The 25,367-nt window shown below is 37.3% G+C and overlaps 9 protein-coding genes across 17 annotated transcripts; 2 read left to right on the top strand and 7 right to left on the bottom strand.

Moving 5' to 3' along the window:
- Positions 1-128: 128 nt before the first annotated feature.
- Positions 129-3,486, bottom strand: TBL42 (TRICHOME BIREFRINGENCE-LIKE 42; the record flags this gene model as incomplete). 2 transcript variants are annotated; one of them, NM_106518.2, is made up of 5 exons in its annotated part: positions 1,760-2,047; positions 1,094-1,265; positions 835-1,013; positions 571-729; positions 129-479 (listed from the first exon to the last, which is right to left on the bottom strand). In NM_106518.2, the coding sequence occupies exons 1-5, from the start codon at positions 2,029-2,031 to the stop codon at positions 182-184; spliced, it is 1,080 nt and encodes a 359-aa protein (NP_177992.1). In that variant the 5' UTR covers positions 2,032-2,047. The 2 variants fall into 2 exon arrangements, with proteins under 2 accessions (NP_177992.1, NP_001154476.1); NM_001161004.1 differs by lacking the exon at positions 571-729 and adding an exon at positions 3,204-3,486 and having other exon boundaries at positions 182-479; positions 1,760-1,973.
- Positions 3,057-5,390, bottom strand: BEH4 (BES1/BZR1 homolog 4). The gene is made up of 2 exons (NM_106517.2): positions 4,670-5,390; positions 3,057-3,961 (listed from the first exon to the last, which is right to left on the bottom strand). The coding sequence occupies exons 1-2, from the start codon at positions 4,883-4,885 to the stop codon at positions 3,200-3,202; spliced, it is 978 nt and encodes a 325-aa protein (NP_565187.1). The 5' UTR covers positions 4,886-5,390; the 3' UTR covers positions 3,057-3,199.
- A 686-nt stretch (positions 5,391-6,076) lies between these two features.
- Positions 6,077-8,261, bottom strand: At1g78690p (Phospholipid/glycerol acyltransferase family protein). Of its 5 annotated transcripts, none has more exons than NM_001334838.1 (6): positions 8,016-8,261; positions 7,504-7,756; positions 7,293-7,423; positions 7,029-7,114; positions 6,810-6,947; positions 6,077-6,620 (listed from the first exon to the last, which is right to left on the bottom strand). In NM_001334838.1, exons 3-6 carry the CDS (start codon positions 7,405-7,407, stop codon positions 6,330-6,332), a joined length of 630 nt encoding a protein of 209 aa, NP_001322458.1. In that variant the 5' UTR covers positions 7,408-7,423; positions 7,504-7,756; positions 8,016-8,261; the 3' UTR covers positions 6,077-6,329. The 5 variants fall into 5 exon arrangements, with proteins under 5 accessions (NP_001322458.1, NP_001322455.1, NP_177990.1 ...); NM_001334837.1 differs by having other exon boundaries at positions 6,077-6,651; positions 7,529-7,756; NM_106516.3 differs by having other exon boundaries at positions 7,529-7,756.
- Positions 8,262-8,430: 169 nt separating this feature from the next.
- GGH2 (gamma-glutamyl hydrolase 2) lies at positions 8,431-10,983 on the bottom strand. Of its 2 annotated transcripts, none has more exons than NM_106515.4 (10): positions 10,483-10,958; positions 10,306-10,392; positions 10,131-10,220; positions 9,920-10,014; positions 9,767-9,827; positions 9,450-9,539; positions 9,304-9,366; positions 9,089-9,177; positions 8,862-8,954; positions 8,431-8,753 (listed from the first exon to the last, which is right to left on the bottom strand). In NM_106515.4, exons 1-10 carry the CDS (start codon positions 10,804-10,806, stop codon positions 8,702-8,704), a joined length of 1,044 nt encoding a protein of 347 aa, NP_565186.2. In that variant the 5' UTR covers positions 10,807-10,958; the 3' UTR covers positions 8,431-8,701. The 2 variants fall into 2 exon arrangements, with proteins under 2 accessions (NP_565186.2, NP_001185429.1); NM_001198500.1 differs by having other exon boundaries at positions 8,564-8,780; positions 10,483-10,983.
- Positions 10,984-11,194: 211 nt separating this feature from the next.
- Positions 11,195-13,835, bottom strand: GGH3 (gamma-glutamyl hydrolase 3). Its single transcript, NM_106514.4, has 10 exons — positions 13,330-13,835; positions 13,011-13,097; positions 12,826-12,915; positions 12,560-12,654; positions 12,420-12,480; positions 12,119-12,208; positions 11,965-12,027; positions 11,745-11,833; positions 11,567-11,659; positions 11,195-11,453 (listed from the first exon to the last, which is right to left on the bottom strand). The coding sequence occupies exons 1-10, from the start codon at positions 13,684-13,686 to the stop codon at positions 11,420-11,422; spliced, it is 1,059 nt and encodes a 352-aa protein (NP_177988.1). The 5' UTR covers positions 13,687-13,835; the 3' UTR covers positions 11,195-11,419.
- Positions 13,836-16,349: 2,514 nt separating this feature from the next.
- Positions 16,350-19,062, bottom strand: GGH1 (gamma-glutamyl hydrolase 1). 3 transcript variants are annotated; one of them, NM_202443.3, is made up of 12 exons: positions 18,978-19,062; positions 18,784-18,888; positions 18,402-18,673; positions 18,222-18,308; positions 18,056-18,145; positions 17,740-17,834; positions 17,595-17,655; positions 17,313-17,402; positions 17,158-17,220; positions 16,958-17,046; positions 16,774-16,866; positions 16,437-16,673 (listed from the first exon to the last, which is right to left on the bottom strand). In NM_202443.3, exons 2-12 carry the CDS (start codon positions 18,836-18,838, stop codon positions 16,622-16,624), a joined length of 1,047 nt encoding a protein of 348 aa, NP_974172.1. In that variant the 5' UTR covers positions 18,839-18,888; positions 18,978-19,062; the 3' UTR covers positions 16,437-16,621. The 3 variants fall into 3 exon arrangements, with proteins under 3 accessions (NP_177987.1, NP_849900.1, NP_974172.1); NM_106513.5 differs by lacking the exon at positions 18,978-19,062 and having other exon boundaries at positions 16,350-16,673; positions 18,784-18,942; NM_179569.4 differs by lacking the exon at positions 18,978-19,062 and having other exon boundaries at positions 16,350-16,673; positions 18,402-18,803.
- Positions 19,063-19,073: 11 nt separating this feature from the next.
- POLD3 (DNA-directed DNA polymerase) lies at positions 19,074-21,832 on the bottom strand. The gene is made up of 8 exons (NM_106512.3): positions 21,684-21,832; positions 21,381-21,436; positions 21,159-21,283; positions 20,733-20,892; positions 20,227-20,642; positions 19,661-20,119; positions 19,458-19,563; positions 19,074-19,369 (listed from the first exon to the last, which is right to left on the bottom strand). Exons 1-8 carry the CDS (start codon positions 21,750-21,752, stop codon positions 19,231-19,233), a joined length of 1,530 nt encoding a protein of 509 aa, NP_565185.1. The 5' UTR covers positions 21,753-21,832; the 3' UTR covers positions 19,074-19,230.
- A 918-nt stretch (positions 21,833-22,750) lies between these two features.
- On the top strand, positions 22,751-23,569 carry AT1G78640 (B3 domain protein; the record flags this gene model as incomplete). The annotated part of the gene is made up of 1 exon (NM_001334836.1): positions 22,751-23,569. The coding sequence occupies one exon, from the start codon at positions 22,751-22,753 to the stop codon at positions 23,567-23,569; it is 819 nt and encodes a 272-aa protein (NP_001319404.1).
- Positions 23,570-24,094: 525 nt separating this feature from the next.
- Positions 24,095-25,024, top strand: AT1G78635 (B3 domain protein; the record flags this gene model as incomplete). Its single annotated transcript, NM_106511.2, has 2 exons — positions 24,095-24,361; positions 24,438-25,024. The coding sequence occupies exons 1-2, from the start codon at positions 24,217-24,219 to the stop codon at positions 25,022-25,024; spliced, it is 732 nt and encodes a 243-aa protein (NP_177985.2). The 5' UTR covers positions 24,095-24,216.
- Positions 25,025-25,367: the final 343 nt, after the last annotated feature.

The following is a 25,367-nucleotide window of genomic DNA, read 5'->3' as shown; positions in this document are numbered from 1 at the left end:
TTCGTTTTTATGTTATCTTTCTTAGGATTTTAAGAAAGCAATAATAAAATTTAATTGGAAAAGTTTATCTATTGGAAAAGTTGCTTAATTATCTCAAAAAAAAAAAAAATTATCTATTGGAAAAGTTGCTTAATTATCTTGAAATAATAAATCCAAACTTTCTTTGCTACCAAAAATTTATCTAGTGGCTGAGAAGAGCTGTATAAAGGAGCTGGTTCCAAGCGTCTGGGACTCCAGGGAGGCACCAATGGCTGCAGTCGTTTAAGCGATCGCCTCCACCGGCATAGATGGAAGGGTGACCGTCCTTCCTCATCTCCGTCATAGCCGTCACATCAAGGAGCTCCACTGGTTTAGCCATCCTTCCGATCACACTTTTCACTATAGCTTCACCTTCATTAGGTCGTCCGGGGTAACTTGGTCCTTGCACTGGTACCGTCTCACCCAAGCAAGTCTTCCCCGGTTTACCCCATTCACCACCACTTCAAATTAACCAAAAACAAAAAAATACGGTTACGTCTTGTTAATTGATTAATTAGTTTATTATGATTACTAGAGAAAGAGAGAGTTAACTTTAAGTGAACGGGAGAGACGCCTTGATAGAAAACCCTAGTTTTTGAAGGATCGATATTGTGATCAATCCATTTAGACCAAGTTGTCAAAGCAATCTTGAAAGCCTCCATTCTATTCATCTCTTTCACTATTTTATCTCCCGTTTGAAAATAATCCCATCTACATTATCATCATCATCATCATTAGAGTATATTATGTAATATGTATGTTGTATACTTGTATTATTAATTAAGCTCATATATAAGATCGTTGGTTGATACTTACGTTTTGGCACGGCCAGTGTGAGACCACCAGTGGAATGTGTTAAAGATGGCGACATCAGATCCCAACCATTGATTTCCCCTACTGATCGAATCTAATTTCAGAATCAATCCTCTTGTTTTGTCCGATACCAAATCCACCAGGAACCCATTTTTCAGGAAATTTACAGATATTCCATATTCCTATAATATCAATGGGGGAAACAAATCAATGATATGAAATTGTTCGTCTTGATTAGAAATAAACCGGTTGAGCTACGTACTGGAATGGTGAAAGTTGAGAGGCCCTTGTTGAGTTGGAAGGTATACTTAGCGTTAGGAACGGCCGCGTGAAGCATGCAACTTAGTGACACCCACATATTGTTGCTTAGTGAATCTCCCACAAACAGTATTTTTTTCCCTTTGAATCTTGTTAAGAAATCTCGTCCGTTGAATCTGCAACGTCATACATCTCAGCCGTTAATTACTTAATTCTTATCAAAATATAATTAATTTGCTGTGTAACTTTGCATTTTGAGATCTGAACATGACAAACTTTGGTACACACTTATCTGAAATTTTCAGAACTTTAAAATATTCAATTTGTTTTCAATTTTTGTTAATCAATTTCTTATGTCAATTTGACTCAATTCCTATTTTTCATAGAATATTAATATGCAATGATTAAAATTGTCAAATATTGCTAAATAGTCATAATTATAAAATAACAAATATTTATTACATTTAAAAGTGTAAGATTTATATCACATTTCATTAGTATTAATTTGAGATCTCTGACCAATTATATATGAAATGAATGCGAAATCTCCAAGATTACTTCCCCACTATTCAAATTATATGCTTCGTTACAATGAACAAGAAAACGTAATCCATTTCATCGTGATCAAGGGGTTAAAAACAAAATTTATAGAAGTGAAAGTGAATATCACCTTGGGATGTCACATCCGGTGGGTTGCCATCGGTAATGAAGGTAGTTCTTGTCCGGCCGACCAAACTTCTGGCAATCCAATCCAATGAACGGACAAGTTGATGTTCCATAAAGAGGATTAGAAGAATTGTCATAAATCCAACGTCCTTGGTAAATGTTACACTTTGTTGCGTTCTTGTAACCATCATTGGTCTTATCTGCTAAGACACCATAATCTGATAAATCAACAAGAAAAATAAGAAGAAGGAGAAAGAGGACCTGATGGAAATTCATTTTTTGTAATTAGAAGAGACGATGTAATGTGATATATATTAAGGACTAAGTTTTGCATTTATAGAATTAATACACGTATTCGCATGAGTGTAAAATTTACGTAAATTGCTAAATATCTATAATTTGGGAAATTAATAAAGACCTTTTGTTGAGAATAGTCAATAGTCAAGAAAAAGATCTCTTTCTCTTTTGGTTAATTGGACTAGAAAAAAATTTCTTTCTCTTTTCGTAAAACTTATTAATTTAGACGCAGGATATATACATTCTTACGTTTAATTTCACTCGATTCAGAGTCTTCCAATTGGTGGTGACCTCTTGCGTAACAATATGACAACATAATATTTACTGAATTAAAATATTTTTACTGAATGTTTTTTTTTTTTTTTTTTTTGTGAACAGTTTTACTGAATGTTTACATTTTGAATTTTGTTCTCAAATGGAAATGGTTTACTGAATAAAAGTTTTTTTTTACTGGTGATCAATAAACTGGTAGGGATAAACTCAATAATTTATTTATAAATTACACGTGGCAGAATGCTAATGGATAGCATGTGACCATCTCTCAGTTATACGTACGTGCATTGACCACGACCTAAGCTTTGTGTTGTCTTCCATGTGATGATTATAGCGAATATGGATACACTTTCGTCATCCACCTTCCTTTGTGAATTACAAAAAAAAAGTCGTAAGGACCAAAGACGAACAAAATCGAGCCCATGTCAGAATATGGAATCTCTAGCCGTTATAAACAGAGACTCCTCTGTCACTGCAAAAACCTTCCTTATTTCGTCGTGTTGAAGCGTTTTTTGTTGACTAATAACCATGATAATGCTATAAAACAATAACATAATTTCCTTCGTTGACTATAAGTGTTAACATAAACCGTCTAATTATAACCACTCAAACCGGGGTTTTACGTTAGCTGTTAAACCGGGAAGGTTACGAAACGAGACAGTGAAACATAGGCAGTGATAGAATTCAATCACAAGCTAAGGGTACAATATTAGGAAGAAAAGATTACGGTCGGGGACAGATAAACGAATATTATAAGCTGTGTTTTAACTTTGAGCATTACATGGGAAGAGAACAATTTAAATAAAATTTGGAGCAACATATCAAGAACGGTTTTGGTTCAACCGGGTTTGAAAATGTACATGTGGCTTTGGAATTACCTGGTGCTTGAGTTTCCAAGAGTGAGTTCAAGATCATCTGAACCACTCTCCTCGTGTATCCTCTCTCCTTCCCATGCTTTCACTAGCCCGTTTGTATTACTCCCAAAAGCAAACTCTGGAGGAGCCACGGCTTCAGACATTGGAACATCTGCTGTCTGGTCAGCACCAGGAGGAATAGCAGGGGAGCAGGTTCCGCTTTGACCTGGTGTCCACATCCTTGACCCTCCTCCGCCTCCAGCAGCAGAGGCTGCTTCTTCTTTGAATCCAAATGGGTTTTGTGAGACGAGGCTAAACGTTGGTGAAGCTGGAACACTTTGTGCTAGTTGAATCCCTGAGAACCATTCAGAGTCAGGGATGATCTGACGCGTGGGACTTGGCGGTGTTGAGGAGACAAAGAAGGAGTTGTTGAGTTGCTGCCAATCAGTGTTCATTCTCGGGGTACGAGCTGTTGGAGAGCTTAAAGGAGGAGTTACAGGAGCGCTTATGGAGCCTCCAGGGATATAGAGGTAATTAGGGAGTCTTGATGATGAAGAAGCTGATGAGGATGATGTTGTTGAGAGGTGTTTTAGCCATGGGATGAGAGATTGGCCATCACCAGAGGTAAGATTAGCAAATGAGGATGAAGCAGGACTCATGAAGTTGGAGGAGCCTGGACTAGGATTATAAGAAGCACAGGGACTTGGCTGATAGGAAGAGCAAGGACTAGCGGTTGCTGAACCACCACCTATCTCCATACGCTCTACAGGTCTACTACATCCCTGAAAACATATCAAACAAACATGATCAATGTGACGTAATCCTTCTAATTACATGAATTACCAAGAAATTACTCTGTTAATAATGACAAGGAAGTTACAAGTAGAACTAGTTTTGATTCTATCATTGTGAAAACAAGTGAAAGAGACAGTGATCAGGTCAAGGATTCTTGAACCGACAGATTATCTATCATTGGACTCGATTCTCGAAGTTTGAGTAAAAAGACTTGAGACATAAAAGCAAAAGTGCCAACTTGCTTTCCCAAAAAATCTACAGATCAAAACGTACACTTTGAATTCTGTGCAAGAGGACATTATTTTTATCAGTTTTTATTGAGATCTATGCTACTTTCTTTTTTTGTGGTGAGTATCATCTGAGAATAGACTCGACCTGGACAACAAGTGAATTAGTCACACACACACACCATGAAACAGAGAGAGAAAGAATCTTTTTTTAGAGAAACGCATAATAAAAAGTCACACATAAAGAATCTAACATTTGACTAACGCTCCTCTAAGCTAAGGCTAGCTAACCTACGCGGAGAGGTATATCAGGAACACGTTAGCATTCACGCGACCGATCGGCTCCGGCGCATGTTAGATGCAATCAGTAATTTAACAAAAACTGAATGATTTTGTATCCAAAATTCAAAACTTTCATGTACTTGAAGCGTAGAGAACAAAACTAAGATCCGGATTCGAGAGACAAACCTTGCGGTAAGTAGTTCCATCAGGTTCGACGATCCAACCAGCTTCGTTACAGAGTGCTTTAAGCACTTCGTTGTTGTCGCAATGCTTCGGAAGCTCGTAATTACCGTACATTCTTAATCCGGTGAAGATCTTAGCTGCGATTGCTCTCCGTCGTCTTTCTCTTCTCTTGTTGTTCTCTCTTTCCCTCCATGTCGGCATTCTCGTCCCTGATGTCATCACTACTCTCTGTTTCTTCTTCCTCTGAAAACTCTCTGTTTCTTCTTCCTCTGAAAACTCTCTGTTTCTTTAGCTAGATCAAAGATAAAATTCGAAGCTAAACTCAAGCTAATTCAACCTAAGAAAGAGTTCCTGAATCTTCGGTGAAGTAATATATCAGATCTGGCATCAAAAACAAACGAATCGATACTGCGTGAACCAACACTTTTCAATCTCCGATCAGATATGCAACTTGAATTTTCCGTCGGAGCGAAATGATCTCACCGAGAAAACTCCCGACGGCGAGAATCTTGAAAAAAGCAAAAATCGTGGAAACAGTTGCAGTAACTTGTTGGCTGCTTCACCTTCTTCAATTGAGAAAAAGAGAAGAAATTTTAAGATGAACTTGGTGGATCAAGATGCTTGGGAAATTCGATAGAGGTGAATTTTCCGGTTATCGGAGGAAGAAGAAAAAACCCGGGAATTGGAGAAGAAGATGAAGGAGCTTAAGCTAATCATGAACTCTCTCGTGCCAGAGAAGAGGAGTTATTACTTTCATAGTGAAAGAAGCCAAAATAAAACAAATTATTGAAACTACCTTTATACCCGAGATTTGACCCTATATTTACGAAATTGCCACTACATGAGGTCACGCATGTCCTCCGGACCTAGCACGTGGGAGCATACACCATTACCCCGCGATTCAGCCATAATTTACCAATTTGCCATACATCGAGCACCATTACCACGTGCAAGAGCTAGCGTTTACCCCTAAAACGTGATCTGATTTACCAAAATGCCACGAAACCGTTTTGGCTGACCTTGGGAAGTTTCCTTTTCACGTGATAGTGCGTCCCCGGCGTGACCCTGTAGGGCCCATTAACTGATTTTTTTGCATTCGCGTAAGCACCACTCGCCGCACCGGTGGCTCAATAGGCTCACGTGGCCGCCGCGTCTGTTTGCCACCCACGTTGTCTCTCTTATCAGAAAGAACCTTCTCTCTCTGTTCAAACTGGTCGTTTAATGCTGTTTCTGTCCAACATCATCAGCAGAAAGACAGAACTGGCCAGATCATCAGCGTTACAGACATCACACAAATAACGGTCTTGTATTATATTTTGTTGATGCTTATATTCGATTATTGTCGCTTTTTAAGTTTTCACTGAAAAAAAAAAAAAAGTTTTCACTGAAATCTTTTTTTTGTTAAGGTTTTTCACTGAAATCTTGCTATAATCATAAGATATTGATAAGATATAACATTTCAACAACATACATTATTGCGGGTTGCTATATATCCTAGTCGATAAAATAATTTAAAATGCGAGTTATTAAATTTTCATAGTTATATAATTTTTTCTCAGCTTCAGGAAATTGAATAAAGATAATATTTGATTACCATGGCGAATCTAAACCGGAACTTTAAAAGTTGTGAACCGGATTTTGATATGAAGTTTCCCGGCGGAAGTCACAACCGCTTGGCTAAGAGTCTCAATGTTTCCAAGGAGGATTGAATCTTCTCGGACAGAGCTATGTAGAGGTGTCTCTGAGCAGTTTCGTCTAGCACTTGGCCAGCAGAAGTGAGGACAGGCCATTTCACTTCTTGAAGAGGAGGGGTTACATGGCGGGAGTCCAAGACAGCAGTCTCAACCATCATTGGAACATCAAACTCAATTGGTTCACCAACCACAACTTTAAGGTGTTTGTTCGGCAACGGTACCAGTGGTCTTCGTCCATTATTGTAGTTCTCCGGCATCATCTAAGCCGTTACAACAATGTGGGTAAGTGACCTTCGAATGAAGACATAATAATACTATCAAGCAGAAATTCGAAGTTTGGAAAATGGATACATAATTCATGGCTTTTTCTCTTTCCCGCAGACATTTAGCTATCGAAGTTTAAACGATTATTGAGTTAAGCAGACTTAGAAGGGAACTGGACGAGTTACCTCCTCAAAACCACGGTGAATTATTGGCAAAACGATTGGGGTAACTGGGGAACGGGCGATGAGGCTTGCAGTTCCCCATTTAAGTCGTCTTATAGGAACATCATCTTGAAACACCTTTCCCTCTGGGAAGGTATGCAGCTACTAGTCATGGTTAAATCCAAAGGTCAGAGGTCTGAAAAGATCTAAGTACAATTAGTTTAAAGGTGCAAGATAACATACCCAAGATCCATCTTTTAATCGCTGGAGAGCTTCATTCATGTTTTCTTGGTAGATTCCACCACCTCTAGTTATAGGTATACATTTTCCTGCTCAAAAGAAATCACTAACATGCATCATGAGAAAATCCTATTTTGTTAAGAAGGCAATCCACCAAATCTACTAAAAAAAGTTGTGATACAAGTCCAAATCCATACAAAACAAGAACAAATCACTGATTACAGTCTTTCCCAAGAGAAGAAGCAACAAAGAAAAAAAGTGACATACCAGTGCGGAAAATGTAGGAGAATATAGGGTTCCTGAAACATATATCCTCTGCAGCAAGAACCCACCGAGCCAATTCTGGATCTAAGGAAAGGAGACCCTTAAATGCCCCCCACATTACTGGATCATCCAAACTGATTACACAACAAAGAAGATAAATCAACATCAAAAACACAAATGAGTGGAAAGAGATGACATGAAGAAAGGATCATACTATTAAGGTTTTAATATTAACTAACGTCGACATGTGATTACTAACAGTGATGAGAGGAACACCAGGTGGTCTTGACTGGACAAGATTCATAAGAGTATCTGCATTGTGAACTGAGCTTTTATTGCAAAGATTTGCTACTGCTTTTGCAAATGCACTAACAGCCATTATCACAGTATTCCTTGGAATTCCTCCCAAATGATCAGATCTTGCTGCCCATTCCATTATCTTCCCCATTAGCTTCAAAGTTCTCTCCCTTCAACAAATTATAACAGAACCTCAAGCTACTTGCATACAGGGCCGGTTCTGATGTGCGAACCGGAAATTATCATATCTATGACAAAATTCGATGCAACGGTTTCATAGCTAGACTTCGTTTCCTAACCCCGACTAATCTAGGAAAGTTTTAACGATAGAACGGAACAATTAGGGTTTATCAATCTCTTTTACTTGATTCCACCTAAGAAGATCTACATTGACACTGAAACAAAACTTAGAGAAGGAAGAAGACTTACAATTAGAAACGAGACCAGACGATTGGTGTTAGAGGGAAGTCGAAGAAGCTTGCTTGGGAGGAATTCATCGAGAGAGAAACAACACAGTGCAAATCGATGAAGAACAGTCGAATTTGGCTGGTATATTTCGGTTTAAGGAATAATAAACCGGGAAGTTTTGCTAGTCAGACTCTGTCTGTCGGTTGGCAATGAAGACCATTCAATTTGTTATCAGGCCATAGGGATTTTGTGGAGCCCAACATATAGATATATTATGGGCCCATATATTAAATATTTAACTAAGCCCAACAAATATATTCTTGTAATGATCATTTTATGTAACAACTATAACATGTAAAGAAACTGTAAATTCTAGAAGAACAGGTTACCAATTGAATGAAAAACAGAACTCGAATCTTATAAAATGTCATGAAACAGACAGATCACATATTTTATATTAAATGACAAAGTTTTATGTAACAAAACATAGATTCATTATCTTATTAATAGTGAGTAAACATATATAAGCTTTTTGTTTTGTTTTATGAATTAGACTAAAGATAGAAAAGCGTACATTATCTAGTTTAATGTCAAACACAAGCCATAGGCTGACGTTCAAAGTTACAACAAGTTCACAGATAATAACAGAGTCGAAGGTACATATTTCACTATACACACGAGAGGATACACAGGAGAGGTTATAGTTATTAGAGAAGGGATCGTTGTTGTGTGAAGATGTAAACCTCGTCGTAACCAATCCTGCAAAATCCACCATTTTATTCGATCCTAAGAATCGTTAAAACTTAGAAGAAAAAAGAAGAAGACGAAGAAGAGAGAATTATGTAAAGATTGTCAGAGTGGCTTTACCCTGCGTATCCACAGTAAGTAGGCTTATAGTTGTAAATGAGATTGCTCAGCACTTTCTTAGACTCTGGTCTGTTCAGTGACTTCCTAGCTTCACTGCATCACATTCAAACACGATCCATGAGTACTTCATGATCTAACCAACTCTCAGTTATACTGATTCTAATGTAGCAATCAGAGTTGGTGCACTCTCTTATCAATTATTTCAAAAAAATGGATAGAGAACTAACCTGACTAGATGATTTGCGGCGTGCTGAGTCACCTGGATCGCGTCCTCAGAGTGTGGAATTTTAGATGATCCCCACTCGAATGCATTTTTCTGCAGAGTATAGTACAGAGATTTTCTTTAATAGATGATAGGATACCGCAGTGGACCACAATGACAATGCCTAGGCGTGAAAGACTAAATGAGAGACGTAAAGTTAACTTGTGACTGTATATATACCTCAGGATGCCACTGGAAGCCGGTCACTGGATATTTTGTTGATTGAACTGTTGAAACATAAACCTGGATATATGTTTTAATAGATTTGGTCTATAAGGTCACAGGCTATTGAATCTTTTTAGGTATTCTTGGGGACATAAAAATACCTTGCCGTTGTCATCAACGCATGTTGTGACAATTTTAAAGAAATTAGACAGAGCAATATTTCCTTCAAAGCTTTGTGGTGAGATACCAAACTGGAAATAAGGACAATTCATATCAGAAAGCAGAGAGAACCGATGATAATAACCATTCAAGAACAAGAAATCAAAGAAGTGGCAAGAAAAGTTGCTTAACTGCAGAGGTCAACAAAACTATGAGTATTGAATTGAATGTATAAGTATGTTTAGCAACAAAAATGGTGAAAACTATATTCCATAGTATTAACTGTAAAGACAAAGTACTGGTTACTAATACTACTAACCCGATGATTCTGCATAACCAGACAATCTGTACCGAGTTTTTTCAACAGCTCTGGAGGAAATCTGCACTATGAGACATTACAAATTACATATGAAATATTTGACTAATATTTTTGGTATCTGTATATACACATCCTCATGAAAAGCTGGATTACCTTTGGAATATGGTTCCTTGGATATTAACATTTTCAACGAACTGAAGACTTGATGCAGAATTTCTTGCATCCATTTTTTCAAAAATGTCTCTGTTCTGTTTACAAGGCCACATATTAGAAATTTTCAAATGGTGTTAAACTACACAACATCTGGTATGGCTTAACTTTACAGCTTAGCAAACACATATGATAAGCAAGAAGAAAGGGTCACCTGGCTTATGATCATTGTCAAGAGCTCAAATCCGAGGCAAATAGCGTATATAGGAAAATGCTCTCCAGCATCATTTCTTTCCAAAACTTTCTGAGAGGATATCATAGAGATATCAACAAAAAAAAGCATTGTATAGGAATTATATAAATCAACCAGGAAAAAAAGTTGAGCTTACATTGAAGATTTTCTTGACGATTTCAAAATACAATCCTTCTTTAGCCCAACCACCAGTTAGTATCACACCGTTGACCAATTCTAGCTTCTGCAGTTCCAAATGTAAATCAATTTTGGAAGCAATCAAATTCTTAAGCTAGAACAGATTACAGAATCGGCTGAGCAAAATGAGAGTAACCTGAAAGAGAATTTCTTCAGGCTCGTTAAAGATGAGTGGGATCACACGTGCTCCACCAGACTCAGCTAATTTCACATACGAAGCCGCAATGGAGGACGCGTCTGTAGCATTGCTCAAACGACCTGACGCACCGTCGCCAGGATGGCTCAGAATACCAATAACCGGTCTGTAATTTAGGTTCGGATCCGGAGCAGAGCATACCGGACTCCGAGAAATATCAAATCCGGTTTGACTAGGGAGGAGAATCGTCGCAGCCTTGGCCATTATGATGCTATCCTTAAAGAGAGATAGAGCTACCAACGGTAACCAAACGTAGCTCCACATCTCAGAGGAAGAGGAAAGATCTGAGTAAAGAAAGATCAATGGAGGAGAAATGAACTTTCACGATTTTGGGTTTTTGATTTCTTCACACTTCGACCTTCTTATACAAAATCGAGAACCTAATCTTCACCGTACACGTGGTAATAGATTTTTATGCACATTTATTTTTAATAGGTGTTTTTGTAAAACGACTTTCGTGTATCCCTCTCAGTGGTGGAGCCGTGGAGGGCCCAATTTGATGGGTGCGTCTCATTATTGGTCACCCAGTACGATTGTATTGTTGATAATAATAAATTAATAACACATGATTAAATGAGTTTTTCGAAACAGACAAGGTCCTTTCGCTGTGTCTGGCCAAAATCATGATTGCTTTTTTGCCTTAAAACTTGATCTTTGAAAAGGGATTTTTTAGGATTTAGGTTTTAGAGGAAGATATGGGAACAAGTGATTGCGTCCTCACGCCTCATGTGATCTATACTGTGTTTTTTTAAATTATAGTTCAACACCTTGGTTACAACTTACAATCAATGGTGGATAAGGAGAAACACTGTATTGCTCTTAGTAACTAATATAAATTGCTATGTTTTGGCGAAAACACACAGAGAAGGGATCTTTGTTACGTGAAAATATAAACCTCGTCGTCACCGCTCCTGCAAAAAAAAACCCAACGAGGTTGATCATACATGATCCAATATTTGTTAACATACAGCAAGAACTGTAAGGATTGGACTCCAATTATGAAGTGGCTTTTTTTTTGTTGTACCCTTTGTATCCGGAGTACGTAGGCTTGTAGTTGTAGATGAGATTGCTCAGCACTTTCTCAGAAGATGGTCTGTTCATTGACTTTCTGGCTTCACTGCACCAACATTCAAATAAGAAAATTGAACCACTACATAATTCTTTTAATGATACTTTCCAACATTGATCAATAGAGAACTAACCTGACTAGATAATTTGCAGCATGTTGAGTCACCTGAATTGCGTCCTCAGAGTGTGGGATTTCAGATGATCCCCATTCGAATGCATTTTTCTGCAGAGTATATTTTAAGGATCTTTTTAGAAACATATATCCATTATAAAGCATATAGCATAGTAAAAGATATAAGTTAACAAAGGATTGAGAAGACTAATGAGAGACACAAGTTAACTTGTGTGTAATACCTCTGGATGCCATTGGAAGGCGGTCACAGGGTATCGTTTTGATCGAATAGTTGAAACAAAAGTCTGGAAAGAAAAAAGATAAATTTATCCCTTCATTGAAATTGTCAGCTTGTGGAATTTGTATAATCGGTGTATAGGAACATATTAACTATACCTTGCTGTCTTTATCGGCGCTGGTTGTGACGATATTGAAGAAACTAGACAGATAAGGATTGCCTTGAAAGTTGTCTGGTGAGATACCAAACTGGGAAACAATAGCATTTCATTTCAGAAAAGCAGAGAGAATATAATAAATCATTCATGAACAAGAAAACAGGAAATATAAAATTGTGTAACTGTATAGGATTAAAGATACTTATAAGAAGAAAACAGCAATCAAAGTATACTTAAGAGCAACAAAAGGTGAGAGCTATAGCCTATATTCATATTCTGCAGAAAATTAGAGAGATACTAACATAGTGGTTCTGCATAACCAAACAGTCTGCACTGAGCTTTTTCAACAGCTCTGGAGGAAATCTGCAAATATGAAACATTACAATTATGGGATATTGTTCTTTGGATCACTGAAAAGTTTAAAGCATAGCTATATATGCACCTTTGGAACACGGTTGCTTCGATATTAACGTTTTTAAAAAACTGGAGACTTGATGCATAGTTTACTGAGTTAAACCTCTCAAGAATGTCTCTGTTCTGTTTCAAAACACACAAAATCGTCAGAAATTTAGGATGGAAACTGCATATCCCTCTCAGCTCAAGATATGCAGCTTAAAGCTCTTTTAAATTTTAGGCAGTGTGAAACATTGCTTTACATATATGGAAGTTACTTAAGCAACAAAAGAAGCAAGAAGCCAAAAGAGTGACCTGACTTATGATCATTGACAAAATCTCGAATCCAAGACACATGGCGTACACCGGAAAATGTTCTCCAGCATCATTTTTCTCCATAACTTTCTGTGAGAAACATAAGGATTTCAAAAGACTATTACGTTGTACAGCTCAGCTAACACATGAAAGCAACAGAGAGTGTTTGCATAATGAGAACTTACATTGAAGATTTTCTCCACAACATCGTAATATAACCCTGTTTTAGCCCAACCACCTGTGAATATCACACCATTTACCAATTCTAGCTTCTGCAACTCAAAAATGAAATTCACTAAGATAACATGAACTAATTTTGACAAGCAATAGCCAAAACAATAACATGGTAACATCAACCTTGAACTTATTTCAAATTGCCTGTTTATGTGATGTAAACAAATCAGGTGTAGCCAAGTTCAAGTAGAATAAATAGTTGTAAGATTAGTGATTAAAGAAGGCTACATAGTGAACGGAATCCATAAGAGCAAAATCATCAGAGTAAACCTGAAACAAGATTTCTTCAGGCTCGTTGTAGATAAGAGGAATCACACGAGCTCCACCAGTCTCAGCTAACTTCACATACGAAGCTGCGATGTACGATATGTTCGTCGCGTAGGCGTAGTTTTTCAGAGAGTGAAGACGAGCGTCCCATCGACCTTCGCCAGGGTGGGTCAGAATCCCGATGACCGGCTTGTAGTTGAGGTTTGGATCAGCCGCGGAGCATACAGGACTAAGACTAAGAGATTCAAAGACGCGGGAATCTTCAACTCCGATTTGACTTGGGAGGAAAATCGATTCTGCAGATTTCACCGCGCTAACATCAAAGAATAGTAACGATAAGAAGAAGCAGAATCTCCACATCTCAGAGGATGAAGATGGCACGTCTCCAATGGTGGATTGTTCACGATTTTAGCTTTTTTGTTTTCATATCAATCATTCTGCAGGATCTGTCTTGTCAAGTGACATCATCCCCAACGTCCACCATCATTTAAAAATTATATAAAACAGAAAAAAAAAACGTTTGTCATTAACTGAGCCCACTCGCGCCTCTCAGAGTGGTTTAACTTTATATTGGGCTTTGACTGAGCCCAGTCCAACATTTGTCATTAAAACGGGTCCGTGCCATCACCTATGCCCGTTGGCGTCGTAAAACAATTTCCATTTTCAAGCTTGCGTTTTTTAAATGGAGGAGAGAAGAAGAAGTAACAATGACGTCAACGATGGAAGGGCAAAAGCGTCATTGTAAATTAATTAAAGTCGGTTACAATTATTATTTTCCCATTTTTCTTAAGTAGTTTATTAAGATTAACAACTACTTAATTTCCATTTTTTCGTAAGTAGCCGTTAGTGATTTCCATTTTTTTTATCCACGCTCCTGTTATTTACATATACGGAGACGAGAGTTTCTCCCCCATATTAAGATTGTTTGCAAACTACAATCTCTTACCCTTGTTGTTTTTCGTCTTCATTCTTTCATCACACGTATGATTCCGATCGACTAAAGGATCACCAATCTCAACCTGAGAGAGCCATCTATCTACGATCAGGTTACTTAGTTATAGTCGTTCTCTCTCTTTCAATTGTATCTATTTCTGTTTCATTCTGTCATCGATGATTTGTAATTCCATACATTAGGGTCTTCTAGGGTTCATCGATTCTCTTTTCATTGTTGTGTGACTCTGTTTTTCTGATTTTTGCGTGTCACAGACTTGTATGGAGTGATTCTTCTCGGGTTTAAGCAAGTAAGGACGAATGGTAATAGATTTTTGTTACTTTAAATTGATTTTAAAATTGGATTTTGATTTGCTGGGACTTAGTATCTTCTTTGTTCTTCATGTATAGAGTTCTTTTGACTGTTTGACAACACGTGAATGCTCCGATCTCGATCAGAAATTGGTATAGCTTTCTTCTGTCTGTTTGATAACACGTGAATGCTCCGATCTAATGTTTCGTTCACTGGTATGTCTTTTCGACGAATGTTATTGTTCATCAATTTGGAATTTAGGAATTTAGCCTCTTGTTTGGAATTTAGGATTTGGAATTTTAGAATTTTGGAATTTTGGAATTTAGGGCTTTAGCCTCTTCTCTACTAATAGGGATTTGGAATTTGGGAATTTAGGGATTTAGGTGAATGTTATTTTTGTTCATCAATTTGGAATTTAGGGATTCAGCCTCTTGATTTTTTATTTAGTTTTACCTCAAAATTTTTATTTTTCTCTTTTTACGATAGCAAAAGTTTTTTTTATTTTAATTAAACGTTTTATTATAGATATATTTTGGTTTTAAAAGTGTTAAATTTCAATGCATTGAAAACAACCGGATTGAGCATCCCGTCCCATCCTACGGGTTCGTAAGAGGTGTTATTAGTTCAACCGCTTTTCACGCAAGTAGATTTAACTCTTAGATTATTTTTTATGGTTTTTGTTATAAATAATTTTATTATGTAAACTTATTTTTTTAACTAGAGTTTTTCTTATATAAAATATTTTGGTTTTCAAAAATCCTAAGTGTTGAATTTCAATGCATTGAAAATAAACCGGACTAAGCATCCCGTCCCATCCTACAGGTCCGTAAGAGGTGTTATAGTTCAACCACTTTTCACGCAAGTAAATTTAACTTTTAGATTATTTTTTATGGTTTTTGTTACAAATATTTTTATTATGTAAACTTATTTTTTAACTAGAGTTTTTCTTATATAAATTATTTTCGTTTTCAAAAAAAAATCTAAGTGTTGAATTTCAATGCATTGAAAACATCCGGACTAAGCATCCCGTCCAATCATACGGGTCCGTAAGAGGTGTTATTAGTTCAAGCGCTTTTCACGCAAGTAAATTTAACTCTTAGATTATTTTTTATGATTTTTGTTATAAATATTTTTATTATAGAAACTTATTTTTTTAACTAGTTTTTTCTTATATAAAATATTTTCGTTTTCAAAAAATCTAAGAATTAAATTTCAATGCATTGAAAACAAACCGGACTAAGCATCCCGTCCCATCCTACGGGTCCGTAAGAGGTGTTATTAGTTCAACCACTTTTAACGCAAGTAAATTTAACCTTTTGACTAATTTTTATGCTTTTTGTTACAAATAATTCTATTAAGTAAACTTATATTTTAACTAAAGTTTTTATTATATAAAATACTTTTAATTAAAAAATTTAAGTGTTGAAAACAAAAGACCTAAGCATCCCGTCTGTAAGAGGTATTATTAGTTTAACCGTTTTTCATGAAAGTAAATTTAGCTCTTAAATTTTTTCTAATGGTTTATGTTACAAATAATTTAATTATGTAAACTTATTTTTATCTAAGCATCCCTCCATCCTACAAGTCCATAAGAGGTGTTATTAGTTTAATCGCTTTTCACGCAAGTAAATTTAATCTTTAGATTAATTTTTATGGTTTTTGTTACAAATATTTTTAGTATGTAAACTTATTGTTTTAATTATCTTTGGATCATATTTTTTAATATGTTTTTGTTTATGATTTTATTTTATTTTAACTAATGTTTTCATTCTATAAAATATTTTTTTTCAAATAAGCTAAGTGATTGTTAAATTTCAATGCAGTAAAGCTTCGTTAATATTACTCATTTACAAAGTTAAGGTTTTGCTGTTTTGGTAATCAATCTCAAAAGTCAAATGTTATTTGCTAGAAAGACGAATCAAACACAGTTTGTATCTTTTGAAATGTAATTCCAAAGAGATAAAATCAACAAGGGAAATCATGCAAGACAATCCGGCTCCCTAAATGTAAATAAGAGTTCCAAACAAACACACAAGACGACGAGTAAAGTTCTTAGAAACGGGATCTTGGTTGTGTAAAAATGTAAACCTCGTCGTAACCCCTCCTGCAAGATTATATGATCCAAAGAAATCGTTAAAGGACATCACTGTCAACAACTAAAAACAAGAGAATTGTGCAAAGACTGTTGTCCTGAGTGGCTTTACCCTGCGTATCCACAGTAAGTAGGCTTATAGTTGTAAATGAGATTGCTCAGCACTTTCTGAGACTCTGGTCTGTTCAGTGACTTCCTAGCTTCACTGCACCACATTCAACCCGCAATCATTAAGAAAACTAGTGCACAAAATGTTGTTGGGAAAACTGTGAAAACGTTGATGAGGGAGATCTTACCTGACTAAATAACTAGCAGCATGCTGTGTCACCTGGATTGCATCCTCAGAGTGTGGAATCGCAGATGATCCCCATTCAAATGCATTTTTCTACAGAGAATTAGTTTAGAGTATTAAGACTTTTTCTTTTTTTTTTCTAAAATCAATGTTGTCAACACTGAGAATTAGTAGTAGAAACATAAGTTTAATTGGTCAGTTTACCTCAGGATGCCACTGGAAGCCAGTTATTGGGTATCTCTTTGCTTTAACAGTTGAAACATAAGTCTGCAAACTATGATGATTAGATCTTTTCGCAGAGTAAGGTCAGATTGTGGAATTCATATATAGAGTCCTCATGGTTAATGGGAAGATATTACCTTGCTGTTTTCATCAATGCAGGTTGTGAGAATTTCAAAGAAACTAGACAAAGCAGGATTGGCTTGAAAGTTTGCTGGTGTGATACCATACTAGATAATAACAACAATTCGTATCAGCAAGCATGTGGAATGAGAAGATAGTCACCGTTCAAGGAACCACAGAGGTAAACAAAATAATAAGAGAGCAACACAATTCCTCTCTTCAAATAATGCATAATAAGTTTTAACTTTTGACAACTATATTCCATATTCTGCAGAAGAAATAGACATTGCAATACTAACCTTGTGTTTCTGCATAACCAAACAATCTGTACTGAGTTTTTTCAACAACTCTGGCGGAAATCTGCAAACATGAATTAATATATGAGAATAATTTGAAGTCTTTATAAACAGAAACCTAAAAAAGGATGATGGAAAAGCTATGCACCTTTGGAATAATGTTCCATCGTTATTAACATTATCAACAAACTGGAGACTTGATGCATTATCCTCTGCATCAAATCTTTCAAGAATGTCTCTGTTCTGTTACAATGACAAAGGATTGGAGAGGTTTAAGAATAGAATCTGCAAATCCCAAAGCAAAACTATATTGTTGTATTCTCAGATCCTAATTCATGAAAACTATAGCTCCCTGGCTACCATGGAGGGAAGGAAGATTCTTTACTTAAACAGAGATTCCAGTACTCAGCAAAACCTAGAAAGACTTCAATCTCTACACAAGGAAAGAAGAAGAAGAGAGTCACCTGACTTATGATAATTGACATAAGCTCGAATCCGAGGCAAATGCCATATACTGGGAAATGCTCTCCAGCATCATTTCTCTCCAAAGCTTTCTGTCAGAGACATATATATTGGTATTAGTATTCTGTGAGCAAACAAATAAGTGGTAAACGAAGATGACTAACTTACAGTGAAGATTTTTTTGACGATCTCGAAATAATCATATTTTTTAGCCCAACCACCAGTGAATATCACACCGTTGACCAACTCTAGCTTCTGCAGATCCAATAATGTAATTCACCAAAAAGATAACTTAAATCAAGCAATCCAATTCTTCAGCGCAAGATTTTAAAACATAATAAGACAGACCTGGAAGAGCACTTCTTCAGGTTCGTTGTAGATGAGTGGGATAACACGAGCACCACCTGCCTCAGCGAACTTCACATACGAAGCAGCGATGTACGTCGAGCTCGTATCATTGGTCAACCGACCAGACGCACCATCTCCAGGGTGACTCAGGATACCGATGACAGGTCTGTAGTTGAGGTTCGGATCCGGCGAGGAGCAAACCGGACTCCGAGAACCGTCAAATCCGGATTCACTAGGGAGCAAAATCGACTCAGAAGCCTCCTTGGCCAGACCTATATCGTTCCAAAGCAAGAGGAAAAACGGTAAACAAATGTAACGCCACATCTCGGAGCAAGAAGAAGAGTCAATGGTTTGAAATGAGAAGTGAGGGAGAGAGAGTGACCTGAGTAAGAATTGCGATTCAGCTCTTCTTTATATAAACAATTGTTGTCGATCATCTGATTCTTCTGCCCAAGTTGTATATCTCAAATTACTCTCCTTGCACATTCTTCCATAACCAATCCACCTTCTTTCTAAATTATTTGTAACACCAAAAACGTGGATATGTATTTTATTTTTTATTAATTACGAATTTACCTGTCAGAGTGGGGCCCATGTTTTCAGAATAAAAAAATGGTTCTAGAAGCCAGCGACGATGATCACCGATACACTCAAACCTGAAATAATACAGTTTTTTATGACATGACTAGTTTAATAAGAAACGGCTCAAAAGTTTTTTTTCTTAGACACAATGGATCAGAACATACAGTCAGATGAATCCAAGTTCTGATTTTCCTATAATATCCTCAACTCAAACTTAGCAAACAATAAATACAAAAAAGAAGCCTTTTTAAACTTTCTTGAAGAAGGACATTATATTCCCTTGCTTTGGATCTTTGACGTTTCCTCCTTTCTTGCTTCCCGCTTTTCCTCCTGCGTTTGTCGCTGCTGTGTTTCCAATGGCCGGACTCTTCTTCTGTGCAACCGCCCTGAAATAAGAAACTCAGATAGATGCTATAATATTGTATTCGGGTTTCACAACAAACATGCTTACAGAATGATCTCCAAAAAACATACCTGTTAACAGCATTTGCGGTTTTGCCATCATCTAACTTCTTACTTGTATTAGTGTCCTCTTTCTTCTTTGCGTTCGTTTCTGTCTCCTCCCACACTACCTCAGTTACTATATCCAGCCAAAAGAGAATTGTTTAAGTAAGAGACATTGACATACGTTTGTTTATTTTTGTTACTATTTAGAACGATATGGATGCTTAGCATACCTTCTCTCCCACGATCATCAATCCGTGACTTCAACACCTTTTTCCTTTTCGGCGAACTAGGAACTGCAGTAGTTCTTCTCTTTGAGGGATTCACTTCAGCTTCAGAACCAATGGCCTGGATCTTCTCCGTTGACAAAGTCGTAGAAGCATCAACAGAAGCAGTGTTTTGCCTGTCTTCTTTGCTGGCCTCTGGTTCCTCAGATTTTATCTCTGGAGAAACATCTGCGTCAGGCTTCTCTGGACCTGAATCTTCCGAACTGAGTTCGACATCTGGACGTGAATTAACCTTTGGACTACTAGGAGATGCTAAGCTGATTACATCTTCATACTCGTCATCTGAAAAATCAAATATCACCTTTCTTTTTCTGTTATCTTTAGGCGCTCTCATGAAATTGGCGTCTCGAGTCTCATCATCGCTGCCTCCCTTCTTGTCAGCATCATGAGAAGGTTTTTGGGGTTCTGCACCAATTACATAACATTATATAGAGGAACAAAACTAGCTCAAACAGGCACCAAGTAAACCCAAGCCATTGATAGTACCAAGGTGGATAGATTAGAAAACATACCCGAATGATTAGTAATATGATTTTTCACATCTACTGTTGGAGAATCATCTTCTGTTTTCACAGGCACACGGCCCCACATATTTTTCAACAAACCACCAGTTCCAGTCACGCTCTTCTCGCCCTGTCCATTCTTTTTATTAGCGGGCACATGAAAAGCTTTTTCTTTATCCAAAGAGGATTTCGCAGACTGATTTTTAGCTGGAGCAGCAATAGATTCACTCTTAGCCTGATGGCCAACATTAGAGCTTGAGTGCTGGAAATTCTTTCCCTGGTTTGACGGCACTGTACTCTTTTGAAAATTTGAACTACTTTTAGATTGTCCTGTAGTTCTCACACTTTCAGTTCGCGGGGCGGTAACATTTTCAGTGGCTCCCTCTATATTGCGCTTCACACAAGAATTGGAGACGCCACAAAACCTGGTATAAAAGTCACACCTCTCTAGTTAGAATGGGCAAGGCTGGTCAACAGTACTGGACAGCTTTCATACAATAACAGAAAAGTTGTACCTGTTGCCTTTCAAACAATTATCAGTGGCAGAAGGCTGCCTGAAGAGTTCTTCTGCTTGTACAAACTCAGTGTTCCATATGGCTGCTGGATCCATTGGAATACTAGCTTGAACACTGTAGATATGTACTGAATATTTTCCATTGAACTCTTTCTCTACTTCTGCATAGAAGTAATGACAAGGAAGAGTCAAATCACTTTCGCTTTTGCCATCACTTAACTTCTCACTTGTACCAGAGAAATAATCAAAACAACATCTGAGATAGTATCTTGAACTACAGACAACGCAGCAAATTACTTGTACAACTACTTGGTGAAAATAGAATCAGTAAGATGAAAAACCAAAAGACTAGCAAAATTAATCATTATACAGAAGACAGTCATGAAAAATAACAAAGAGAAAACATGTCACTGAATGAGAATGAGACCTGGAAGTTCGGTACTAGAAGCAAGCCTTGCGTGGTAATCGGAAGGTCCGTTCTTTAGCAATCCGGACACAATATATACAACTTCCAAACCCTTCCCATGTTTCTCTACAAAATCCTTGAGCAACCTAATAACAAACGAGACACGGTTATTAGACAAAAAACCAAATCTGCCATTTGTAGCTAAACTCTAATGAGCTCCTAATAGAGAATGGAACAATGTACCTCTTGGCCGTATTTGATGAAAGCGAGAAATTTCGACTCAGCCATTTGTAAGATACCTGAAACCAAATGGATTGAGCGAATCAGTAGTTATAACCAAATGACTCGATTTTACATAACACCTCCGATCTCAGGACTAACACAACAACAAACTACAATCAGAAGCTTCAGAATTCAACAATTAACTCTATTCCGATGATAAATAAACGAGTTTCGACAAATTTTAGAATCACTGAAGTGGAAATCGAAGAACCCTAACTAGTTAAATTAAGGAATCCAGAAATGGAGAAGGAAATCGGCAATTACCACTTGAAGCTGATCGGAGACAAAAGACTCGATTTCATCGAGCAGATTTAGGGTTTCGGTGTGGGTCATCTTTTCCGATTTCTCAGATTTGGGAGGTTTTTTCTTCGAGGCGATGGCTGAATTTTCCCGCCAGTTCTCGCGCGGCGGATGTTCTTAAAGCAAATGGAAATGTCATCGATTCGATGTGGTTGTGGAATTGCTGTAGGCCCGTGCCACTCACGTGATGACGCGATTTTGTTTGGGTTGGGCCGCGAGAGCCATCTTCTTATTGCTATTATTTGTTCTTAGTGGGCTTGTACATTCTTCGAATAGTATTTTGGGGTCTAGAATTGAAATTCGGTTTCCATTTGGAACTGAAAACCAACTTCGGTTCAGTTTATTGTAAGAAAAATAAAGTGTAATTTTTCAATGATTTCGATTAAATTTGGTACATTCCTATAATTTCGGATAAAGTTAGAATACAATATTGGTTTGGTGGTTTCGAATCGAACGGAACCGATTATTATTTTTCATCTTTCCTTTTGGCCATCGGTTTCACCCAATAAAACCGAAATGAAGTAGCCAAAATTTCGGTTTGGTTTATACTATCTATATTTTTTAGTGAGTGTTTCACCTTATACAATCCACTTCTTCTTCCAGTGGGCCTCGTAGACTAGTTGTGTGAGTCTATTTCAAATTTCACGTCGTGATAAACTGAAAATTGCAGATTAACGTTCGAGCTCCTCCAATATCTCCAGAGAATTTCCATTTCTCCCATGTAATAATATCCATTATTTTTTGTTGATCAACATAAAAATAAGTTTGTTGAGAAACATAAAAATATGTGGAAGAGAATTCTGCGAACAAAAAATACGATTTTCTATTGGAATAAATTATTAGGGGGATAGAGTTTTGACCAAATTAGGTCTTATTCATTACAAAACCTATATCCTTGACCGTTCTTCTATATATACTACTCTCATCAATCCCTTTTACTCACAAATAATCTTTCGAGTCTTTTCTCTATAATTATTTCGGACGATAACTCTCTCCTAATTAAGCTCCTAAATCTCAGTCGAAGAAGAGTTATGGCCGAAGAACAGCGAGAGATTTCTCATGAGAACAACGTTTCCTTGGGATCCGCGGAAACAGCAATACCTCTCACCAACGTTTCTATATCTCCGACGAAGAAGGAAGAACAAAAAACTGTATACCTGGTCCTGTTCGGAAGAACAATTTATGTGGAGTCCTCTTCTTTGGAATCCGAGGAAACGGTGATGCCTATTGTCGACGTTCCTAAATCTCCGGCGAAGGAAGACTTGACGACTCATTGCTCGTTAGACGCGGAATCCTCGGAGAAAGGCTTCCCCGTAGATCCCTATATGGGGATTTTAGGAAACAACCCTAATATTAATTCCAATGTTACTTGTGCAGGAAACAAAGATTTAACTGAAGATATTATAAAGTTTAAGAAGATGAGATCTCTTTCGAAAGAGAAAATAGTAGAGGAGAAGGGAACCAGAGTCTTGACGGAACTACCTCCCTACACATGGACCATCAAGAAGACACTGAAGGAAAGTGATATCAATCATCAATGCCGACTTTTGCTGAACACAACCGATGCCGAGAACCACATCATGAGACATCTCCCTACAGATGACCAAAAGAAAATCCAAGAAGGCATTGGAGTCGATGTTAAAGCGTACGACCACGACACGTACACTGAGCACGATATGGTTTTCAAGAGACACGTCAAAACATCAAAAAGCTATGTTTTCAACGGTGGCTGGGCTAAAGCGTTTGTTGGGAGGAGAGAATTGAAGGAAGGAGACAAGATTGGACTCTTTTGGGGTAATGTTGACTCTAGAATCCACTTTAGTGTGCTTGAGAGAAAAATCCCTAACTAGCTAGAGAGATCGTGTTTGCAGACTCTCGATAGATAATGAAGGTGCTTTTTTTTTTTTTTTTTACCTAGATAAAATACAGACTCTCCATTTTACCTTAGTTATTATTGAGAAGGTGTTTTTCTTTTCTTTGTTAATGATTGACATTGAAAAGTTTTTTCTTAAAATTTTGTGAATGAATCAATTAAATGTGTTTTTTAAAGATGTTTTCAGGTGACTAATATGTTTATTAAAAACAGAGAATTACGGCTGGTGTCCCTCCCCCCTGACCAAATTACATTTATGTTTACTATAGTATAAAAGGAAAAAAAAAAATCATTAAATACGTCTACATATACGTAATACGTGTCCCTCCCATCAATATCGATCAAAGTTTCTCTCTAAAATTGTCTCAACGATAACTCTCCGAAGTTACTGTGATTCTCCGACGAAGAAGCGCAAGAGATGGTCTTTCTTTCTTAGCATCCAAGGAAACAGTGACCTCCTTCTCCGGCGAAGAAGAGTCGGAAGAATATAAGCCAAGAATCGCAGAAGTCATCTTTCTTGATAACCAAGGAACATAGATCTCTATCTCCGTGAAAGAAGAATCGAGCCAAGCACCACGAAAAGACCACTCAAGATCCTTTCTCTTGCCATAAAATAATACGAAAATGCCTCTCTTCGTCCTCTCTAAATCCTCAGCAAAGAAGAGTCAGACGTTTATGAGCCAAGAGCAGCAGGGGACGTCTCCGTTGAACACAGACGAAGCCTTAAAGAGTCATCATAGCTTCTCGCAGAACCCAAATTACATCGAAAGTAATAACATCGCAGCTAGCAAATCAAAGATATGCTTCACATATAATTCATAACATCACTTCTTCTTTGTTTGCAGGTAATCTGTCTAGAAGATACCAGACTAACTTTTCGCTTGGCTCACAAAGAATCTCTGGGCAGTTTTTGATGATCCCTAATCCTGGATTTGTCGACACAAGTTCGATGACAAATACTCACGATACCAGTCTAGCAAATTTTCAGACTGTGCCTACAACTACCAATCCAAAGATTATCTTGAAAGAGGAAAAAGAAAATGAGGAGGAGCAACAGTACTGGACCATCAAGAAGGAACTGACCAAGAGCGATGCTTGCCAACGGCTTACTCTGTCAAAAAGCTCTGTTGAGGAGCACATTCTCAAGCATCTCCTTCCAGAAGATTCCCAAAAGATAGACAAAGGCAAGCCCGGAATCACGGTTAAGGTATACGACAACGATACTGACACTGAGCACGAGCTATGTCTAGCATTCCAGTGTAGCTATGTTCTAAAGAATGGTTGGGTGAAAACATTTGTCAAAAGGAGAGGGTTGGAGGAAGGAGACATGATTGGTCTCTTCTGGGAATGCTCTACTTCTAAGCTTCATTTTAGTGTGCTTTTTCGTGTAAATGCAAAAGCTCCTGCAGCAGAAGAAAAAGAAGCTTATTAATACAGTAATCAATCTCCATTGTATTAAGAATATCTGCATTTTGTGATCTCATTCAGAAACGCGTATGTGTAGAGGAAGTTTTTTTCATGTAATCAAACATTGATTGTTGTTAATGACTTGAAATGCATAATAAAAACTTCAAAGAGAGACTGATTGTAAAACTCAAGTTGAATTCACCAATTAGTCCCTAACAAGCTATATATTCTTGATTCGTGATAGATTTGATCAGATAGAAAGAGGAATTTGGAACTTACCAAAGGCGAATTCTTCATCAAAGTGGAACTGGCGGCGGAAGAAGCTGAACTTGGAAGGGAAGCTTCGAGAAAAGGTGAATTGGAGGCAT

This window comes from Arabidopsis thaliana (assembly GCF_000001735.4).
Source record: "Arabidopsis thaliana chromosome 1 sequence".
NCBI classification, from domain to species: domain Eukaryota; kingdom Viridiplantae; phylum Streptophyta; class Magnoliopsida; order Brassicales; family Brassicaceae; genus Arabidopsis; species Arabidopsis thaliana.
This window is presented reverse-complemented; position numbering and strand designations above follow the sequence as displayed.

Coding starts and splice junctions, on each gene's coding strand:
- BEH4 (NM_106517.2), bottom strand. CDS start 4,885: ATGACATCAGGGACGAGAATGCCGACATGGAGGGAAAGAGAGAACAAC. Junction 3,962..4,669: donor ATGGAACTACTTACCGCAAG/GTTTGTCTCTCG, acceptor ATATGTTTTCAG/GGATGTAGTAGACCTGTAGA.
- At1g78690p (NM_106516.3), bottom strand. CDS start 7,737: ATGGGGAAGATAATGGAATGGGCAGCAAGATCTGATCATTTGGGAGGA. Junction 7,424..7,528: donor GTTAGTAATCACATGTCGAC/GTTAGTTAATAT, acceptor TTGTGTAATCAG/TTTGGATGATCCAGTAATGT. Junction 7,115..7,292: donor CTCCTACATTTTCCGCACTG/GTATGTCACTTT, acceptor TCTTTTGAGCAG/GAAAATGTATACCTATAACT.
- GGH2 (NM_106515.4), bottom strand. CDS start 10,806: ATGTGGAGCTACGTTTGGTTACCGTTGGTAGCTCTATCTCTCTTTAAG. Junction 9,178..9,303: donor GCTTCCAGTGGCATCCTGAG/GTATATATACAG, acceptor TATACTCTGCAG/AAAAATGCATTCGAGTGGGG. Junction 8,754..8,861: donor ACTTACTGTGGATACGCAGG/GTAAAGCCACTC, acceptor TGGATTTTGCAG/GATTGGTTACGACGAGGTTT.
- GGH3 (NM_106514.4), bottom strand. CDS start 13,686: ATGTGGAGATTCTGCTTCTTCTTATCGTTACTATTCTTTGATGTTAGC. Junction 11,660..11,744: donor GCTGCAAATTATCTAGTCAG/GTTAGTTCTCTA, acceptor ATGTTGGTGCAG/TGAAGCCAGAAAGTCAATGA. Junction 11,454..11,566: donor ACGTACTCCGGATACAAAGG/GTACAACAAAAA, acceptor TTTTTTTTGCAG/GAGCGGTGACGACGAGGTTT.
- GGH1 (NM_202443.3), bottom strand. CDS start 18,838: ATGATCGACAACAATTGTTTATATAAAGAAGAGCTGAATCGCAATTCT. Junction 18,309..18,401: donor CTGAAGAAGTGCTCTTCCAG/GTCTGTCTTATT, acceptor TTGGATCTGCAG/AAGCTAGAGTTGGTCAACGG. Junction 16,674..16,773: donor ACTTACTGTGGATACGCAGG/GTAAAGCCACTC, acceptor ATAATCTTGCAG/GAGGGGTTACGACGAGGTTT.
- POLD3 (NM_106512.3), bottom strand. CDS start 21,752: ATGACCCACACCGAAACCCTAAATCTGCTCGATGAAATCGAGTCTTTT. Junction 19,564..19,660: donor TGATGATCGTGGGAGAGAAG/GTATGCTAAGCA, acceptor GGCTGGATATAG/TAACTGAGGTAGTGTGGGAG. Junction 19,370..19,457: donor ACCGCAAATGCTGTTAACAG/GTATGTTTTTTG, acceptor TTCTTATTTCAG/GGCGGTTGCACAGAAGAAGA.